Source organism: Sciurus vulgaris (assembly GCF_902686455.1).
Source record: "Sciurus vulgaris genome assembly, chromosome: 3".
In the NCBI taxonomy this organism is placed as follows: Eukaryota; Metazoa; Chordata; class Mammalia; order Rodentia; family Sciuridae; genus Sciurus; species Sciurus vulgaris.
Window position 1 is genome coordinate 1,552,073 of NC_136463.1, and position 20,030 is coordinate 1,572,102.

General features: G+C 57.6%; 3 protein-coding genes and 1 long non-coding RNA gene across 5 annotated transcripts in view; 3 read left to right on the forward strand and 1 right to left on the reverse strand.

Annotated features, from left to right (window-relative positions):
• SLC38A10 (solute carrier family 38 member 10) overlaps positions 1–5,092 on the forward strand; it is a 38,729-nt gene extending 33,637 nt beyond the window's left edge. The window contains 6 exon segments of the mRNA XM_079133443.1: positions 524–643; positions 3,519–3,692; positions 3,877–4,308; positions 4,311–4,576; positions 4,578–4,782; positions 4,785–5,092. Of these exon segments, the coding sequence (XP_078989569.1) occupies positions 524–643; positions 3,519–3,692; positions 3,877–4,308; positions 4,311–4,576; positions 4,578–4,782; positions 4,785–4,999 (1,412 nt within the window). The 3' untranslated portion in view covers positions 5,000–5,092.
• On the forward strand, positions 1,720–3,291 carry LOC306657448. The gene is made up of 2 exons (XR_013762789.1): positions 1,720–2,588; positions 2,647–3,291. It is a non-coding gene; the product is annotated as an uncharacterized lncRNA (long non-coding RNA).
• A 1,147-nt stretch (positions 5,093–6,239) lies between the features above and the next one.
• On the reverse strand, positions 6,240–10,639 carry NDUFAF8 (NADH:ubiquinone oxidoreductase complex assembly factor 8). Of its 2 annotated transcripts, XR_013762788.1 has the most exons (4): positions 10,480–10,578; positions 10,274–10,384; positions 8,004–8,767; positions 6,240–7,958 (listed from the first exon to the last, which is right to left on the reverse strand). XR_013762788.1 is itself a non-coding variant. In XM_079133442.1 (3 exons), exons 1-3 carry the CDS (start codon positions 10,561–10,563, stop codon positions 8,738–8,740), a joined length of 225 nt encoding a protein of 74 aa, XP_078989568.1. In that variant the 5' UTR covers positions 10,564–10,639; the 3' UTR covers positions 7,954–8,737. The 2 variants fall into 2 exon arrangements, 1 of the variants encoding a protein (XP_078989568.1); XM_079133442.1 differs by having other exon boundaries at positions 7,954–8,767; positions 10,480–10,639.
• A 94-nt stretch (positions 10,640–10,733) lies between these two features.
• TEPSIN (TEPSIN adaptor related protein complex 4 accessory protein) lies at positions 10,734–18,342 on the forward strand. Its single transcript, XM_079133430.1, is given in 18 exon segments — positions 10,734–10,927; positions 12,095–12,167; positions 12,492–12,583; positions 12,733–12,826; positions 13,493–13,560; positions 13,778–13,859; positions 13,956–14,024; positions 14,990–15,009; positions 15,011–15,109; positions 15,111–15,180; positions 15,347–15,521; positions 15,645–15,758; positions 15,863–15,941; positions 16,046–16,180; positions 16,934–16,988; positions 16,991–17,040; positions 17,042–17,243; positions 17,246–18,342. Coding segments are annotated over 18 exon segments (1,704 nt in total). The 5' UTR covers positions 10,734–10,879; the 3' UTR covers positions 17,425–18,342.
• Positions 18,343–20,030: the final 1,688 nt, after the last annotated feature.

A 20,030-nucleotide genomic window follows, 5' to 3' on the forward strand; every position in this document is an offset into this window, starting at 1 on the left:
CCCTGTGGGGTGGGCGCGGGATGCTGCAGGAGGGACTGATTACTCTTTCTTGTGTCCCGTCTCTCTCATTTCATGAGATTAGCATGTGAATGTAGCAGCCCCTTTAGCAGCTGGTGGGGAAAGAAGAGTCTGGTGGCTTGACAGCTACTATAATATCTGTCACATAGTTGTTTGCAGACCACTAAATGTCAGGTGCCACGCTGTTCTCGTGTGTCTGGGTGCACACCGGGGACGGCTCGGGAGCGCTTGACAGGTAACACATTGTTAAGTGCCCGTCTAAGAGCTAGTTAGGACGAGGCTTGCATTTTAATTGGCAAAGGTAGCTAACATTGGCTCCCTGCCACAAGCCTATGAGATTGTTAAATATTTTTTTATTACTTCCCTGGTAATCATCAGGTTGAATATAAACTGTGCTGACGGTGGGGAGGGGGCGATGACGGGGAGTCATTTTAGGAAACATCTGCTGCCTCCTTTGTCCCCTACCACCAGCATTTTGCAAAACCTGAGCCTCCTGTATGTGCAGGTGGGAAGGCAGCCCTCCCGGCACAGAGGCCAGCTCCTGGGGCTGGGCTGCAGCCAGAGCCTCGAGAGCAGAGGGACACAGAACACCCAGGTGGAGACCAAGCGGGCAGCAAGCTAGAGGGTAAGGCCTGAGCTGCAGCCCCTCGGGGCCCAGGGTGGGGTTGGGGAGGGGCTGGGGTGGTCCTGGGAAACCCACCATGCCCCAGCTTCTGCTTGCCTCCGATTCTCTAAGGAAATGCCTTCAGCAGCCCTCTTCTGATCCCACTAGGGGCTTTTCCCACAGCTCCTCTGTGAACAAATGCTTTATCATCACCCCATCTACCCTTTAAAAGGATCTGCCGTGGCACCACATGGCTTTTAATTACCCTCTTTATTTCACCTTAAAGCAGGTAGGTCGCTGTTTCCATTTGGGGTTGAAGCCATCCAAGTGTGGGTCTTAGCATACCCAGATGTGAAGATGTGCTTTAAGGCTGTGCCTTGCCTGGGGCTGCCTGGTAGTGTTGTGGCCCTGTGGTCCTAGCAGGGTCCCTTCCACCCCTTTGTGCTGTAAAGGTCTGTCCCCTGCTCCTTAAAGCTTGGCCCTGCCTTTCCTGGCTTTGAACCCTGCAGACCCCCTCGCAAGTACTCTGACAGGGGAGGAGGTGGCGGCCTCTACTGGCCTGCAACGATGGCTCCTCCTACTGACTTTGGTGACCAACAGGCTTCTGTGCCTTGTTGGCTCCCAGCCCCTTGCCCCCTGCATGTGCCATCATTCTCTCAGGACACAACTCACTTGTACTTTGGTGCTGGGAGATTGGGCCCCTGCTGTTCTCAGGGATGGCAGGCAGCAGGTTGCTCAGCTGGACATGGTGCTGCCTCACATGTTCTGGGACCACCGTCAGGGTGGACGAGGCTGCCAGTATTGCCCTCTGCTGAGGCACAGTGGCAGAAGTCCTGGAAGGCAGAGCTGGGCGTATGGTGGGTTTCTGGGGGTGAGGAGTTGCTCGGAAGATATTCCCATGCTTGTGGCTCTTGCCTCCCTCTTGGTCTGACTGTGCTTGTTGGTTCCAGTTTCTTTAATCTGTCACCTAAACCTGTTTGATGCTTGGTTTTTTTTCTTTCTGAAAGAGACTTTTCACAGTTTCCTATTCTGCCTTTCTTCCGTATGCCCTCTCAACGGGACGAACAGCTGAAATTAAAAGATAGTAGCAGGTAGGACTTGAAGGAGTGTGTTGGAATGGAGAGCGTGCTCGTGGAGGGCCTGGAGTTGTGGGAACAGGGCTCAGGGCCTCATGAAGGCATCATGGGCCTGGGAATCTCTCCCAGGTGGGTCCCTGACACCCAGCGCACTCTCCCTTCTTCTCAGCCCTGATGTGACTTTCCTGTCCTTAGAGGACCACTGTGAGAGGAGTTGCTAAAGGGCCACCCACTAGAGATAGGTGTGTCCATACATTCCACGTGGGTCTCCACATGTGGGCAGCCTGTGGTACATCTGCCTGGTCCTGGTGGTCCCAGTGGTCCTGGTAGGCTCTGACTTCGGTGATCCCCCCCTCCAGTGTCTAACTTGTGTCCCTTGGGGCTTCCTGCAGTACGTGGCCCCTCATGGCAGCAGTCCAGGGCTGATCCTCTAGGCACATGGGAGGTGGGAGGCCTGCGCTCTTAGAATCCCTCCCTGGGGGCAGGAATGCGGCAGCAGCACGTGGGACCTCACGTGCTCATGACTAGACAGCCAGGGTGAAGCGAGGCCCATGCTGAGGTGACTGGTCTGTAACCCATGGAGATAGCTCCCTGAAGGGAGGTGTGAGGGCCACTCTACTATGTGGCCTTTCCCTCCGGGCAGGTGTCTGGACAGCCCTGGGCTGGGCGTTGGTAGGGAGTATGGTTCCCCCTCGTCCTCAAGGTCGGTCCTGTCTACCATGCAGTCAGCTACGGCATCTTTGTCACTGGTCCACAGGAGATTGGGCAAAGCCCCAAGGCTGTGTCCAGGGGAACTTGCTGCCCCTGGGAGGATGCTGCCCTGAACTGCCCCAGCCACTCAACATGTCACTCTTGGGGAGGATGGCCTGCCATCAGTGCGTTGGCACCAGGTTCTTGCTGGGATGTGCACCGCTGCCATTTGCTGGGCATTCTTTCTTCTGATTTGAGCTATTCCCCTGGCAGCCCTAACCTGTCCTCTTTCAGAGATTCTTCATTTTTAATACTTGTGAAAATTTCATAAGCCACAGGAGCCTGCTGTACATAACTGACCCAGTGCCGAAGGGTTTGCAGCAAAAGCCAGCTCCCTGCCGACCCTATGGTGGCGGTTGCTGGTGAGGCCTGGCTGGTGCCTAGACAGAGCACAGGTGCAAGTGGATGTTCAAGGCCTCCCTCCCATCTGTGCTATCCCACGACTGGCCACCTCCCTTGGTGGGCGCATGCTTCCCTACCTGCTAGGGCTGCTGGGTGTCCAGGATAGCTGTGTACTGGCCACCGGCCTGTGCCTCACTGTGTCCGCCCCCATACTCTTCTTAAAGGAAAACTGTTTTCATTCTCACCTCAGAGGAAACTTTCCTAAAGTGCCAATATTCTTTTTTTTAAGTAGCTCGTAGTTTTTATTTTCTTATATGATTGGACTAGAACAATTGAATGCGTGAAAGGCAGAGAAATCACCCACCCCAGGTAACTGTGCTGATCTTCCAGCACATCCCAGACTGACTTGGTTTTTCTCTGAACACGTTTTTCAGCAAGTACTGGGCTCTGCCATTGTGTCTGAACCACAGCAGTGGGAATGCTAACTGGTCAGATGGCACTGGCCACCAGGGCATGGCTGCAGCAGCAGCTGGCACAGCCCAGCTAGTAATGGGCGGGTTCCCAGGGCTCCAGGGAACCCTCACCACACTCATGCAAGCGAGGTGGAGGCAACATGGCCCTCATGGGGCACAGCCCTCCGCAGCAGTTCTGTGCCTTGAGGCGTGTCATGCTGGTAGCCCACCAGGCGTCTAGCAGCCCAGTGTCCTGACTGTGTGTGTTCCCACCAGAAGCCGGCAGGGCAGAGATGCTGGACCACGCTGTCCTGCTGCAGGTGATCAAAGAGCAGCAGGTGCAGCAGAAGCGCCTGCTGGACCAGCAGGAGAAGCTGCTGGCTGTGATTGAGGAACAGCACAAGGAGATCCACCAGCAGAGGCAGGAGGACGAGGACAAGTTCAGGCCAGGTAGGCTGGCCCTGGCGGGGTGCCAGGTGCCTGCATCTGAGGCTTGGTGGCCTGAAGTCCTAGAGGGCGAGTTTAATTCTTGATTTGTAATTCCTAACTTCTTGCAAGTTTGTTCTTTTTAGTCCCTGCATTAGCAGCTTGTATTCATTTCTATGGCCAAACTAACCACCAGCTTCATTTGTAGAAGACGTGCAGCCAGAGGCTGGAGTGGGTGTGCCCAGAGGTCAGGAAAAGGAAGCCCAAGATGGGCCTGCTGGGGAGATGGAGAATGCCCCTCCACAGCCCTTGAAACCACTCGGAGCTCCAGGGGATCGCGCAGCTCCACCCCAAGAGCTGGGCCAGCACTCCTTAGGGGAACCTGAGGGGGCAATGGGCAGAGATACAGCTGGTCCTCCTGGTGGAGGCTCTGACACAGAGCCTCAGGCAGCTCAGGCCAAGCTGAGAGAAGAACAGAAAGGCGCTGTGCCCGAGGTGCCCCAGGCCGCGAAAGACCCTGAGATGGCCCAGGACATGGAGCCAGCACCTAAGCCACACCCTGCTGGGGCACCTGGGAGCCCAGAAAAGCGTCTTACTGAGGAGGTCCTCAGGCAGAGCCAGGACATCTTTGTCAGAGGTTCCCAGAAAGGAAGAAAACTGGACAGGAAGCAGCAGCCACTGGGGCTGACATGCAGAAAGAGGCTGCCCAGCCCATGGTAGGGGCAGTTGCAGAGGCTGGGGACCTTCGTGTGAAGTCCAGGCAGTTGAGCCGAGACCTGGGACCTGCCGCGGACCCATCTGGCAGGCCAGCAGGAGTTGACCCTCAGCCCCAAACCGTGCTGGGTCAGAAGGAACCCTGGGCCATCTCTGATGGAGGCCAAGGTGGTCACCTAGAAGCAAGAAAGGAAGCCCCCTGGTGGGGACCTTGCACCTGTTCCTCATGAGCAGTTGAGAGCTGGGGAAGACATTGTAGTCCAAGAGCCCAAGCAGAGGCCAGACCCTGAGCCCGGCCCCAGAGCAGCTGCCCCTGGGGCTGAGAAGCCAGACATCGCCAAACCCAACCGAGACCTGAAACTGCAGGCTGGGTCTGACCTCCGCAGGAGGCGACGGGATCTCGCCCTCATCCAGAGGAGCCAGCCCCAAAGGATGGGGTCATCATCAGCTTTAACCCCCTCCCTGATGTCCAGGTGAATGATCTTCGCAGTGCCCTGGACGCCCAGCTCCGCCAGGCAGCAGGGGCCGCGCTGCAGGTGGTTCACAGCCGGCAGATTAAACAGGTGCCTGGGGCTCTGGAGGAGGCCGGAGCACCTGCCAGCCCCAGTGGCAGCTAGTGTCTAGCCACGTCCCTGATAAGTCTGGAGGTCACACTTGCTTCTTCCCAGCTGTTCCTCTGAGGCCCTCAGTAAACGCCAAGAAAGCCTGAAGGGTCATGTTGTCTATGGCTTTGTCTCCTCCCTGGCATTCCCCCGCTTACTCTGGGGCCTGTAGACCTCTATAGCCTGTGAGCCCTGGCTGTCCTCTAGAGGAAGAGGTTCTCTGACTGTGGCACTGCCATGTTCAATCCAGCCTCGTCCCTGAGGGGCAGGCACTCTGACGTTGCCAGCAGCTCTAGTCCAGTTTAGCCTCCGCGACGCCCCACGGTGCACCACAGCCTGTGCTTCCAGATGGTCCTGATGGGCCCGCCAGGGGCTCCTCCGTGAGCACGCTGAGGCCTCCCACTTGCAGGCCAAGCGCTTGGTGTGAGGCACAGGGGTGGGTGAGCCTGTCACAGGGTGTGTGTTGCCCTAAGCTTCCTGTCAGTTGTCCACATACTTCATGGTCTATTCTTTGAAATTAATTAACTAATGATGTTTTTAAAAAATAAAACCACCTCTGGTAACTAAAGAGTCAAGTTGGCACTGAGTCACCTGAAGGAAAACCCAGTCAGGATTTGATGGGACTGGAGGCCATGCAGGGGAGATGCCAACAGTGTGAGTGCAGCCCCAAAGAGGGGTGCAGGTGGCCTGGTCCTCATGGCCCAGACCCCATTGCTGGGCTGGTGGCCCTGCAGGCCTGTGACCAGGGCAACCTAGCATACCTTGCCAGCCCTGGAAGTGGCAGGAGCTTGCACCAGGTGCTGTGCCTGCAGTGGGCTCGAGGCCCCGGGGGCAGCGCTGCCTCACGCCTTCCTCCCTTTCCCTACCGTGGTCAGTACAGCCCTGGGCCTTGCTCCTGTGAACTGAGGCAGGAATGTGGTGGATTTAGTTATGTCCCTTTAACAAGAGGGTATTCTATTTTGTCACCCCTGGCCTGGGGCAGGCACTTGAATGCAAGCACAAGGAGCCTGGCCTGTCTTCAGGGAACCCTGCTGAGGCCCTTCCGTGCAGGGTCATGGAAGCACCATGTGTGTGCCGCCTCTGTGCGGGGCTCTCCCTGCACCTGCTGAAATCTTCTTTTTAAAGGTGTAGGTGGACACAATACCTTTATTTATTTTTATGTGGTACTAAGGATCAAGCCCAGAACCTCACACATGCCAAGCAAGCACTCTACCACTGAGCCCCAGCCCCAGCCCCATTACTTGATTACCCTCAGCCCCCATTCCTTGATTTTTTAACTGTTATTTTTAAACATGTCATCAGGCAGCCTGAAGACTAGAAAACAAATAGGAGTAGAAGCTTCCACAGGCCAGATTGGGATTCCTGCTGAACCTCAGGACCTGTGGTAGAGGCGCTGCTCACGCAGGAGGGGTGTGGCTCCCAAGTCACCTCCCACCCTCCCTTCAACTCCAGATAAGCTGTGGCTTGCTTGGTGGTGAAGCACCACCTGGGTGTTCCCGTTGTCTCTTGTCTAGGCTTTCCCTGAACACCTCACCTTGAACCAGTTTTCTCTTCCTTTGTGGATGTCATCCCACCCTCCTCCCTGTCCTGCTCCCTCAGAGGAGTCGGGGCCACCCACCCCAATAGGCAAGCACCATGACTGGCCATGCCACAGTCACTGCTGCCCTCACCTCCCCCTCAACACTTTCCTCCTGGCTGTCCCTCTGCTGCTCTCGGTCAGCAGCCCTCCACAGGTATGGGCAGGAACTTCTTCCCCCAGAAACTGCAGGCTTCTGGGTGGAGCTCATTGCCAGAACTGCCCCAGGCGCTAGACCAGGGTTCTGACTCCTCACTGACACCTTTTTGGGTCATGTGACTGCTGAGTGTGGCTGTACCCCTGGCTAGAACTCACACTGGGCCATCAGTGAGCCACCATCCAAGTCAGCTGCTGCCCTTGGCAGATACAGGGCCAGGTCCACCCCAGTGCAGACCACAGGGGAGTGGTGCCTGCCTCTCAGGCTCCCTTCTAGAGCAGGGACAGTGTTGCCTGGTCAGCACATGCTGCGTGCAGAGATGGTGCACTGCACCCTGAGCCAGGGCAGGAATGTTCAAACTTTACAGAACTCCAGCTCCCACTTGGGAATCAAGACATCTGCTGGGGTGTAAAACAAGGCTGCTGAGAGGATGGAGAGGTGGGCCTCCAGGAGGGGCTTGAGCTATAAGCCATCCCTGTGGCTCCTGGGAACTCAGGCAGTGCCTAGGTGTATGTGCTCCTGCCTTGTCGCTTGCCAACAGGTGCAACAGGAGGGCTCGCACCAGACCACTGATGATGGACCTCCAGCCCCAGACTGAGAAGTACATTTTTTATGAATCACGCAGTCTGAGGTATTCTGTGATGGCAGCCCACACAGCACATCGAAACAGTACAAGCCTGGGCAGGATGATAGGGCTGCAGCGGAGCAGAGACCGTCCCTACTGCATCCTGACACCAACAGTGTGGCACTGTCAGCCCAGGAGAACAGAGCGGGAACAAAGGGCAAGGCAGGATTGGAAGAATTTGGGAGAATGGGCCCCGGAGGTCTGAGCTGCAGGGAGTGAACCTGGCCAGACAGGCCCAGATCTGTGGGCTAGGGAGGCCTTAGGGTGCGGCACTTTGAGCAAAAGGAAGTCTTTCTAGTGAGGCTTGGTCCTATGCAGTGAGCTCAGGAAGAGTCTGAGGAGCAGAGGTTAGTGCTTCTGAGATGTGGCTGCCTCCTGTCCCATCGCACCAGCAGAAGCAGGATGAGGGTCATGCCAGCACATTCTGGTCCTGTGAGGTCTGATGCTGCCCCACCTGAGGACAAGATCCAGCCTCTCTAGAGCCTTGATGCAGTGGCCACTGCACCCTCCTGGGGTTTTCAGCACTTGGGGCTTTGAAATAGCATTTAGATACAAGGCAGAGGCACAGACTTGAGCTCACAGGGTGCAGTGCCTAAGGGCTCCCACTCTAAGTCTGCTCTGCCCCAGGGCCCTGATGGTGAGCACAAGCTGTGACGAGGACAGTGCGACTTCTATGCCCAGCAGAAGAGGAACTGAATGGTCTCCCAGTGCCCAGCAGGTGGCACTCAGGTCCGTGGCTTCCCAGTGGCCAGAGAAGTGCCTGTCTGTGCCCTGCAGGGCATTACACTTCAGACCTTCCTTTTAAAAAGGTTCCCATGAGATGGGACCTTTCAGGGGCTGGGACAAGGGGGTAGAAAAGACTATGTGCTCAAGGGCACCTCTTTGGTGGGTCAGGTACATGGTGGCTGTAGTCAGAACAGCCCCCTTCCCAAGTCCTGTCATCTGTAGAGTGGGTCCCCTCATGGTGCCACTGGACTGCTATCTGGTGTGTCTTATGAACTGGCCATCGGGTTCGGGGGCTTCATTCACTACTCAGGTTAAGTGGATCTGGTGAGAATGTTCTTAGGTGGGGACCGGGTGGCAGAGTTCCGTGGCCCAGACCTGCCAGGTTTTTGGGGGAGGCTCTGATCCACTGTCTCTGGGAGAGGCCAGGCCCACATGCCACTCAGTACAATAAAGCTGAGGCTGCACGATTTAATAGTTTTTTGTCACCTACTTTGTCATCTTAATCTAACCAGATCCTTACATATAATAAACAAACTCCTGCTTGCCCAAGGTTCAGCCTGCTAAGAAACACACTGGCAGCAGGACTTCTCTGCTCCCATCCCTTTCAGCCCCCAAGTGTCTGCCGTGGGCCATCATGGCAGTGGAGGCGAGGCCAGAGCAGGGTCTTTCCTAGGGACTTCCTCTGAGGTTTCTCTTGGCCTGAAAGATAAAAGCATTTTGTCTGAATGGCTTATTTCCAAACTAGATATGGCTCAAAAGTAAGAAACTCACCACAACAAACACCGTATTTTATCAATGACCTTACAGGAAACTTGGGTGCACCCAGTGACCCTGACGGCCAGCACAGACCTCACGGCAGCTACCCTTGAGCACCACCTGCACCAGACCTTACACAGGCCCAGGCACCTGTGTACCCACACACACACCGGCAGCCGCAGCAGGAGACCACTGTCGCTAGGTTCAGGGAGGGTGCAATCACTTGCCCAGGTGGCAGGGCTCCAAGGATGGAGTAGGAATTTGAGCCCAATGCCCCTTCCACCTCTCGTGGCACCCTGTAAAAGTACCTTGGGCCACAGGGAGGAGAGGCCAAAACAGGCTCATCCGCAAGTTTCCTCACTGTGAGAAACAGCTGTGTCTGTCGCAGTGAGTGAAGGTTCCTGCAGGCGCTATGCAGGGACTATTTGGGGATGCCTTTATTTGACCGAGACAAAGGAGTGGTACTGTGAACCACAAATGGCCAGATAACCTAAAGGTTAACTTTTAAAAAAATTTTCTTTAGTTGTCGATGGACCTTTATTTGTTTGTTTATATGTGGTGCTAAGGGTGGAACCCAGTGCCTCACACATGCTAAGCAAGCACTCCACCACTGAGTGCGACCCCAGCCCAAGGTGAACTCCTGACTAGCCACAGAAACCTATGAACAGCAGGAGCCACTCTTCATCTCACACACACATGCTGCAGTGAAGCTACAAAGAGCAAACCACGAAGAGCAGGCTGCCTTTCCCCTCCTGGAGGGCTGGGCGGGCAAGCTGCCAGAAGCAGCACAGGGCGACTTCTGGTGAACGACTGGCCTCTGGATGGGCGCTAGTGAAGGGGCCACGGGGTGGGGCTGAGCCACAGGAAGAAAGGAGTTCGCCAAGCCTTTCAAAAAGGAGAACATTAACCGAGGACACTCCACGTAGGATGCCCATTCTGCCTAGGGCAATCCAGAAAATCAAAGCTGCCAGGGAGTCACTGAGTCCTGCCGAGTTCTTTCTTACCCAGCTATGGTTTTTTTTGGTCCAATTCCCTGCGTTAACAGCTTCCAGTGAACCAGTGATCACTGGCATCATGACTCACCTCAGACCCCAGGCTGAATTAGGGGCACCCAAGGTAGATGCGACCCCAGAATGATGATGGCACAAGACCCCTGTGGTTGAAGCCCCATGCTGAGGCCAAGAAACAAAGGACGCAGGTGGGGAGGTCAGTGGCAGACCAAGTCCCGGCCAAGACCGACCAGGACTCCCTGTGGACTAACCGGCGACGGCTCACGGCTTTCCTGCCCTCCGTGGAGCGCGCCGCGTGCCCTGGGCAGGGCGGCCCTGGGCGACGGTGCCAACGCGAGCTGGCGCGAGCGCCTTCCACCGGTCCCCGCCCTTCCTTCCCGCGGCAGGAGGGACGGAGCCCGACCCTGGGGCGGACTGGGGCTGGGATAGCGCCACCTACCGCGGCGGCGAAACAGCTCCGCAGGGCTTCGAACTCCCGCGCGCAGACGTCCTTGCTCAGGCGGCCGCCGGGGGCCGTGGAGGCCTGCACACACCTGCCGTACGCCGCGGCCTGCAGAGGGAGGGCGCGGTCGGCGACCTGACCGCCGCCACCGCCCGCGCGGCCCTTCCTGCCCCGCAGGCATGGCCCCTCCTTCGGCTCCTTACCTCGGCCCCGCAGGCCGCCAGGCGCTCGGGGAAGGCGCGGAGGCGGCTCCGCACGCGCCCCCACACCGCTCCGTTCGCCGACATGAGGGGCTCTTCCGGACCCCGGTGGGCGCCGCCATCTTAAGCCCGCCCCCTTCCGGCGTCCAGCGCTTATTCGGCCGGCACTTCCGTCCTTAGCTTGCCGGCTCTTCCTGGTTGGAGGCCTCGAGCCCCTGCAGTTGGCTCTGGTCCCTGTCTGTCTGTGGTCTGAGACTTCGGGTTGGTTCAGACTCAAATTGCTCACGAAGCCGACCTCAGGGCCCGCCTCCCGCAAGCGATTGGCCAGCGGAGCCAGAGCCGCGCGGTGATTGGAGGGCCCGGCCTGGCGGAAAGCGGGGCAGGCCGGGAGGTGACCTGGACCATGGCGGCCGCGCCGCCGCTGCGGGATCGCCTGAGCTTCCTGCACCGAGTGAGTGAGGTCGGCTCGCCCCACCGACGCCGGGCGCCCGGGACCTTCGTGGAGCGGTGGGAGAGGGACTGTTGAACAGCAGCAGAGACGGGCCGAGCTCTTCCCGATTCGCGGAGGATTAGGGGGCAGCGGGCGGGCGACCTCCCGCACCCGGGGGCCGCGGCGCTCCGGATGGCGCCTTGCGGAGGGGGCCTCAGGTCTTGGAGACGCCGCGTGCAGGAGATGCAGACATCTCCTGGCGACGTAGGGGAAGCTGGACGTCCGTGTAGTAGATGCCCCGGGAGAAGTCAGGGGCTGTGACCAGCCACTGGCCGGAACGCTGCGACGTTCTTTGACAGCCCTGAGCCCAAGAGCACCGGGCAGTCCGGGGACGCGCGCCTTGGGCTGTTTGAAGCCGTGCTGGAGGGGAGTCAGGTTTCCCGTGCAGAACCCGGGACCGTGCGCTTATGTGCGAGCTCTCCCTTGGTCCTGCAGACCGCTCCCTCCAGGTCCCCTTCAGGGTGTGGTGGGCAAATAGCGCGATGTGGCTGTGTGTGCGTGTGCTGGCAGCCTTTGGTAACGCTCATGGTGCACGATTTTACGTGTAGTGATGACACATGGCTGCCATTCGGGTCACAGCCTGTGTTTAGCACCAGACATGGTTCCAGTGCTTATCATTTAAATATCCCCCAATTTTTCCATTCTGTGCAGATACTGGATAACATGACAAACTAGTTCTAGTTTTCAACAGCATACGGTTGTGATTACAAGTCAGCACATGATAAGCAAACGTGTCAGTTGATATGTGAGCACAAAACCTAAAACTTCAGTTAGTTGTTCTCAGGAACGTGGAGCCAGTCGGGGCGAATGGTTCTGATCCTTTGACCCTGTGCTCAGGATTGCTGGCACCGTTCACATTCTCTATGTAGAATGTCCTGAGCATTTTGCTCTTGCTAGTCAGTAAGTGGGGGTATTATTTCAAAACATCTCATGTGTCAATAAGAAGGCCAGGGGCTGTGTCTCTTTTTGACCCAGGAAAAGAACCATCATTCATTTCTCTTCTCCCTGTGGCAGTGGGTCACTTCTTGTGCCTCTTAGCTTAGAGTGAGTCCTGTTTCCAACACCTGTGGTGGCTGTGGGCCCACCTGTGTAAAATGGCAACGTGTCATGGCTCTTATTCCCTTTCAGCTCCCGATCCTCCTGAAGGGCACCTCAGATGATGACATCCCGTGTCCAGGCTATCTGTTTGAAGAGATTGCTAGTATCCTTCCTCCATGTCCCTGGTGTGGGGGAGAGGGGATGGCAGGGGCACTTTGTGGCTTATGAGGTTACTGGGGGTTCTGCTCTCCGGGGGTGTCCACAGCTCCATCACCGTAGGATCCAGGAGTGCAGGGTCTGAAAGCTGTCTGTGATCAGGAGACTCTGGCAGCCCCAGCAGCTCTGACACCAGGGCCTGCAGTTGGTGCCTGTAGAAAGCATGCCCTGAGAAGGCCATTGGTGGTAGGAGGGTGGGTTTCTCTCCTCAGCCAGGGCATCCCAGCAACCTTTGTCAGCGTGCTCCTTCCCTAATCTGAGTGCATTCCAGAAATCTCCCACGAGTCACTGGGCAGCAGCCAGTGCCTGCTGGAATACCTCCTGAACCGCCTGGACAGCAGCTCTGGCCACGTGAAGCTCAAGGTGAGTCCTTGATGGCAGTGGTCAGGCCCCAGTCAGGCACTATGGGTGGCCAGGCTGGAGGGGAGGGCATAACCAGTGTGGCAGGTGGCTGGGCCCTGCCCTGAGCATCCCTCCCCAAACCCTCAGCACTCTACCTGCTGACTCCCCAGGTGCTGAAGATCTTGCTCTACTTGTGCGACCATGGCTCCTCCTCCTTCCTGCTGATCCTCAAACGTAACTCTGCCCTCATCCAAGAAGCCACAGGTACATGGGGCCAGCACAGATTTGCTGGGGGAGCCAGGGTGGGATGGCAGGGAGGAGACTTGTCGATTAATTGACTGTGAGGGGTGAAAAGGGAATTTGTTTGTCCTGGAGACAACCGGCTGAGGGATTCTCCAGGGAGCATCTGTAAGCCCTCACAGGATGAGGTTGAGTAGGCATCGGGGTGCCGTCATGCTCTGAAGCAGGAGAGCTTGGGGATGATTGAATGTGGTTTTCTAGGACTGAAGCTTCTTAGCAGAGGGAGCCTGGCACAGCACAAGGCTGGGCATGAGCAGGGCTGAACCAAGCGGGGCCTTTCAGGCTGTGATACAGACCTGGGTTGTACTGTCCAGCCCTGCAAAGCCTCGTGTTGCATCTGGTGGAGGAGACTGGGCTAAGGCAGCAGTGAGGGTGCGAAGCCCTGACTCGGCAGGAGAGGGGAGGGCGTGGGGGAGCCTGGGGAGAAGACAGCAGCCACTGTGGGTGGCACCGAGGGTCTGCTTGGGTGTGGCCTGCATAGGCTCCCGAGGAGGGAGTCCCTGATGGCCATGCGGGCAGGGATGGGGTGTCTCACGCATGCAGCTTTGGGGAGTGGGCCTTATAAGCCTTGCTGTACAGGCGGTGAGCAGTGCAGGCTCAGCCCACCCCTTTTCTGCTTTTGCCTTGTAGTTTTCGCAGGGCCCCCAGATCCTCTCCATGGGAACAGCTTGTACCAGAAGGTGCGGGCAGCTGCCCAGGTAAGTTCAGGGTCACCCTGGAGCCCACAGGGCAGCAGGATTTGTACCAGAGTGCCCACACTGGACCCCAGGCTCTGCTCCTTGCTGCCAGCCCACAGCCTCTGTATCTAGCTGGGCAGCTCAGGGGAAGCATCTGAGATAGAACAGAGCTGACAGGAACAGGGGGGCCAGAACAGCAGGCCCAAGTGGACACTGAGCACCCTGCCTCCTCCTTCAGGACCTGGGCAGTACCTTGTTCTCTGATGCCATGTTGCCACTGCCTCCCTCCCAGCCACGCCGGGCCTTGGCTCCAGCAGGTACCTGGAGAGCCTGTCCACCTGTCATTGGGTTTCTTCCCCTGGGTTTGCTTGTGTGGGTGGGGCTGGCTGATCTGACTCAAGGATCTCCCTAGGCAGTGGGCTCCCAGTCCAGGCCTCAGGGCACCCTCCAGGGTTTCGGCTACAGCAAGGAGCAAGCCCAGGCAGGTATGGGGGGGTGCAGCTGTGTGCACCCAACACGTTGGGGCTGCAGGGAACGGAGGACAGGGGAGGGCCCCTCTGCCTCCCTTGCTGCCACCACAACCCCAGCCTCACCTGCATGTACTCTTTCCTGGCATGGTCCCCACTGGCACCTTCCTGCTAGGCCGTGAGGAGGGCAGCAGGGGTGGGGCCACACTGGCTTTGGGGACAGGTGAGAGAAGCCAAGCTGGGAGGTCAGCAGGGGCTTAGTCTCCTGAAGGGACTGAGGGCCGAGGGCAGCAGCCAGTGGGATGGGAACATAGAGCCATTGCCTGTGGGAGTGGTACAGGGAGCAAGCCTGCAGGACGCCTGCTGTCCTCAGGATAGTGAAGCCTGTGGCTGGGACCAGACCTCAGTTGGCCCCTGGTGCTGGCATCTCTGGGGTCCAGCGGTTTGCTACTAGACTCTTATAGACCATCCTGGTCACAGCTCTGGGGGCTCCTGCTGATGCTTCGTTTGGATATGACCTGCACAGGGTCCTGAGGAGAGGGACTCCCCCTGGTCTTAGGGGCAGGGCAGGGTGACTGGAGCATATGTCCTCGGAGGAGTGGGCCTTAAAAGCCATATTCTGGGGACTTTTTCTTGTTTAGCCCAGGAAGCAGAGCTGCCCCTGAAGCCTGGCCCCCTGGCACCAGGCCTCGCACCCCTCAAACCCTAGCACCCCTCAAGCAAAGGTCAAAGATACTTTTCTTCTCGGATACCTCTTGCCCCAAGCTGCTGTAAACTGAGGGTGTCCAGGACCATGTTCCTAGCAACTGCTGAAGTGGAATATGCTAGAAGCTTCCAGAGGGCTGGGGTCCCACTAGGAACCTCTGCCTTACTTGTAGTGTACATCCTGATCTCCCATCCCTGAGCAGGGAGCATCCCTGGCGCCTCCATGCTGGATGAACCTGGGGACCAGGGGCTCACCTGGCTCCCTTCTGTGGCCATAGGCTCTGCCAGCGAGGCCCTCCCTCTCCACCATCCAGAGGGCTGCAGAGGTGGTGGCTAATGCCGTGCGGCTCCGGAGCCCAGAATCCCCACTGTGGGGGGACAGCTACCAGCCCGCTGTGACTTCCTGCAGTCAGCCATGGTCTGCCCACCCTCGGGAACCAGCTCCCCGGAGCCATCCCCAGTGTCCGAGGTACTGAGGCAAGGGCTCCTGCTCTCAGGAGTGAGGTTATTCCTGTTTGCTGGGCCAGGGGCTTTAGGGGTGTGGAGGCAGATGGCAGGGCTTCCCCACAGGGGGTAGGGACGAGTAGGAAGCAGAGCTGCCCCAGGACCTAGAATAAGCGATCCTTCTCTTCCAGCCACCCGACACCAGCCCGGGCAGGCCGGAGGGGGCTGGCACGAGCTGGACAGCAGCCCCAGCTCCCAGAATTCCTCCCAGGACAGCGACCTGAGCAGGGCCTCAGACTTGGGCAGTCGGTCTGGTAGTGACAGCCACTCAGGGGCCAGCCGGGAGCCAGGTGACCTGGCAGAAAGGTGAGCAGGGTCAGCGGTGGGGGACATGTGGCTTCCTGCCCTCCAGGCCTCACCCCAGCATAGTGGGGAAGGGCTGTCCCCCTTCACCAGGGCCGGAGCTGCCTGATTGCCTGCCCTGCCCAGGGTGGAGGCCGAGGCCCCGAGTGACTGCCAGCAGGAGCTGAGCCTGGTGAGGACCTTGGTACAGGGGCCACGCACGTTCCTGAGCCGAGAGGAGGCCCAGCACTTCATCAAACAGTGAGTCAGTACCCGTGCCCACCCCTGCCGCAGCCAGGCCCTGCCCCCATGTCGACATGGGAGGCCAGCCAGGACCCCCACCCAGCCATCCCTCCTGCACACAGGTGCGGGCTGCTCAACTGTGAGGCCACACTGCAGCTGCTCCTCCACCACCTGGGCGGGGCCGGCGAGCGGGAGCAGATGGTGAGGGCTGGGGGCCTGTCCCAGGCTTCCTGGGGAGCCGCGAGGGGGCGAGGGCTCAGCCCTGGGTGGGCCATTGGGTGCTGACCTCGTCTCCTGCCTCCCAGAGGGCCCTGAGCGCCATCGCCTCACTCAGCTGTGCTGACCTCCTTCCTCTGGAGCACATCCTCCTCCTCTCCCAGGCGCGCTTGCAAGAGCTCAGCAGGGGCAGCCCTGGACCTGTGACCAGCAAGGCCACCAAGGTGGGCAGCAGCTAGGGCCACGTGTACCCAGCAGAAGTCCCTGTCAGGCTCAGGGCCTACCCTCTTCTGGACACATGCCCCTCCAAGCCCTTCTTGGTGGACAGTGCCAGCAGAGGAAATGGAACAGGGTCCCTGCTGTCCCCTGTCCCCGTGCTGGCTGCACCATGGGGCACAGTCCTCAGGCCCAGTGCCTGGCTCAGAGCCAGAGGAGGCTCTTTCTCTCCCTCCCTCCTCACAGCCTTGCAGCCGGAGAGCCCCCTGTGGCTGTGGTCCTCCCAACTGCAGCCCTGGTGTGCGTCCACTTCCCCAGCACTCTGAGCACCTGCTGGCCCCTTCCCCAGCCCGGCCCCTCTGTCTACCTGCTCCCCATTTCTTCCCATTTTGTGGAAGTACAGCTGCTCGTCACCCAGCCCTGTGCCATCTGCCACTGCTGCCCACTGGCAGACTCAGCCACAGTGCCACGTGAGCCTGGGGCAACACGGTGCTATGGGTGCACCTCATGTCCAGCTGTTGGGGTGACCAGACGTGCTGGGTTCTTCAGTTCCCCTGGTGGTGCCCAGGAAGTTTGAGGACGGGAATGTTCATCTGCATGATAGCGCCACCAGACAGGCAGGCAGTATGACAACAGGCACCTGCCCGAGCTGGCCCTGCCCTCTAGGCAGAACACTAAGGAGGGCATCTGGGGAGGAACCAACCTGTCCCCCAGGACTCCTGGAGCTCTGCAGGAACCTCCCACTTCCTCTCTTCCTCCAGATCCTGAGGCACTTGGAGGCCTCCTGTGGACAGCGGCCTCCTGCTCCAGGCCCTGCACCCAGCCTGGCCCTGCAGCCACCCTTTGCAGCCCATCTGACCTGCTGACCTGGCCCATTGCCTCCCTCCGGGGGCCAGGCCTTCCTCCAGCCACTGAGCTCCACCCCAGCCTTGCCCAGGAGCCATATACCCTCCCCACCCCTGGACTCCTGTCCCCTCCCAGTCCCTGGGGACACCAGTGAGGCTGAAACTTCTCCAGCAGGATCCAGAGAGCAGGACGTGGGCACCCTAGAAAGAGGCCCCAGCAGGTGTCCGTGAGTCGTGGCTCCCTGTTTGCTGGCATGGAGCTGGTGGCTTGCCCCCGCCTGGGTGGGACCAGGGCTGCTTCAGAGGAGCCCCACCCAGCCCAGCCTCCCCAGGCATGGGCCCAGAAGGCAGCAGCTACAGAGCCTCTGGGTTCTGAGCCCTCAGCTTTCCCGTTCTTAAATGCGTGACCAGGTGGACGGCATAACAGTTCCTTGTTCTCGGCTGGTGGCTTCCTGCCCCGAGCATGGTTCTCCTCCAGGGTCTGCTGGAAGTTTTCCTCAGCACCCACTCCTGGCCTCTCACTCTCACCTATGAGGCCTTGGTGTGGTCAGCCCTGAGCCAGGGAGCCCCAGTGGGCCAAAAGGCAGGAGGACTGCCCCTGGTGGAGACTGCGTGGCACCTTGACGTGCCACAGACCAGCCAAGACTGGATGTAGGTACTGAAGAGCTGCTTGATTTGGTGCCCCCAGAAGACCTCTGTGACACCCACCCTCCAGGGCCAGTCCCCCAGCCACACCTGGAGGACAGGACCCACACCTGGCTTCTCAAGGGTCTGGGTGACTGGGGGCCACCTGTCATATGGGAGTTTGGGGCCATTGAGTTGCAGACTAATGCTTCCCAAAGGCTACTGGCCAGTCTGCCAGGCAACCTGACCAGAGGGAGAACCCAGGGCTATCTCAGTCCTGTCCATCTACTCTCATCTCCTTGGCTAGATGCTGGCTACTTGGACTTGAATTCCTGTAGCAGCAGACAGGGCTTCAGGTGCTGGCCTTGGGGTCCAGGAGTAGCCTCGCATTCAGAGTTGAGGCTTCTGGGGTGGACTTGGGAACAATAGCTTGGTTCTTACTTTGTTTTGGTCCTGACCTCAGATCCTTCCTTCTCGGAAAGGCCACAGTGGACAGAACCCACCGCCTTGTGGGGCGGGGTGCAGATGAGGCTGGTGTGGTGCACATGGGTTCAGCAGGTCTGGTTCCTGTGTGCCCTGCTCCAGGCTTGGGCTGCTCCCTTGGCCTTCCTCCTACAGACCACAGGGAAGAGGTCCATCCCACAAGGGCCTGTAGGAGTGCTGGGGTTTACACTCTAAATAAACACTACTGTTTATGTGGAGTTGGGCCACTCTTTGTTTTATTCCCCCCCTTTTTTCTACATGTCTGCATTTTAATGAAGACACCATTGGTAAGAACACACTGAGGGTTTCTTTTTGAGGGGGGCACACTAGGGATTGAACTTGGGGGCACTTAACCACTGAGCCACATCCCCAGCCCTTTTTTTTATCTGATTTAGAGACAGGGTCTCACTGAGTTGCTTAAGTTGCTGAGGCTGGCTTTGAAATCTTGATCCTCCTGATTACAGGCGTGTGCCACTGCACCCAGCTCACTTTGAGGATTTCTTTTTTTTTTTTTTTTTTCTTGCGGTACTGGGGATCGAACTCAGGGCCTTGTGCTTTCAAGGCAAGCACTCTACCAGCTGAGCTATCTCCCCAGCCCAACTTTGAGGATTTCTTAATGTAAGGCAGTTATTATTTCTTCCTTAACTGTTTGGCAGAACTGCCAAGTGGCCCCAGGCTTGCCATTAACCTTATGTGAGCAAGAATATGTCCATTCACACCTTGAGCCTGGTGGTGGTCACATGACTACTGCCTGAGATGAGAGATGTCAGTCAGAGAAGATGTCCCTGCTTCCTGAACTACAGACCTGCAGGCTTAAGGTGATCCCCATCAAGTCTTAGCTGGGATTTTTGTTTTTTCCTCATTGCTGGGGATGGAGCCCAGAGACTCACCTGCTGTGCCCTGGCCCCCTCTGCTGGATTTTTTTTAGATATAGTGGGCAAACAGCCAAAGTCAAAGGAATTAGAATAACAGACAATCTCGAATAGGAACATACCAGTAACTGATTTCAGCACAGCTGAGGCTGGTGTTGGTGACAAGGTAGATGCTGCCCAATGGACCAGCACAAATGGTCCATCAGTCTTCTGCAAAAGTGATTCCACCCTGAAGAAAGGGTAGCCTTTCAAGACAGTGCTGAGCACCCAGACATCTGCATGTGGAAAAAGGAACAGAAATAAACTCTGGGCCCCTACCTCACACCTTACCTGTACTTTAAAGGGAACCATAGGCCTCAACATGAAACTGAAAACTATCAAGCTTCCAGAAGAAAACAAGGAGAAGTTTCTGTGGTTGGGTTAAGCAGTGGTTTTATAAGATAGAAATAACACAAACCACAGAAGAAAAAAATAGGACTTTATTAAAAAAAAAAAAAAAAGCCAGGTGTTGTGGTACACACCTGTAATCCTAGCTACTTCAGAGGCTGAGGCAGGAGAATTGCAAGGTCAGACTGGGCAATTGAGCAAGCCCCAGCAACTCAGCGAGACCCTGCTTCAAAGCACTTGCCTACCATGCATGAGAGTTCAATTTCTAGTATCTCCAAAAAAACACCCACAAAAACTACACAACTTGTTTTTGACAGTTAAGGGAACAGGGAACGAGCAGAGACAGAAGATTTGTTGAGGTCACCTGTCTCCTATGAAGGACTGATATGAAGGCCTCGTAAGGAACACTCAACTGTAAAATAAAAGGACCCACATTACAAAGTGGGCAGAACATGTGAACAAACGTGTCCCAAAAGGACACGTGAACACAAGGCACGGCTCAGGAGTGCATTCTGAACACTGCTGGTCATTAGGAAGGGGCCCTGACGGCCACTCGGGCTCCCATGACCCACCTGTCATGGGCTGCAGAAGAGGGATGCTGGCAGCACCAAGTGCCAAGTGTGGAGCTGCCTGGCTGGGGGCATGGC

Coding starts and splice junctions, on each gene's coding strand:
- NDUFAF8 (XM_079133442.1), bottom strand. CDS start 10,563: ATGTCGGCGAACGGAGCGGTGTGGGGGCGCGTGCGGAGCCGCCTCCGC. Junction 10,385..10,479: donor TGGCGGCCTGCGGGGCCGAG/GTAAGGAGCCGA, acceptor CTCCCTCTGCAG/GCCGCGGCGTACGGCAGGTG. Junction 8,768..10,273: donor GGAGCTGTTTCGCCGCCGCG/GTAGGTGGCGCT, acceptor TTTATCTTTCAG/GCCAAGAGAAACCTCAGAGG.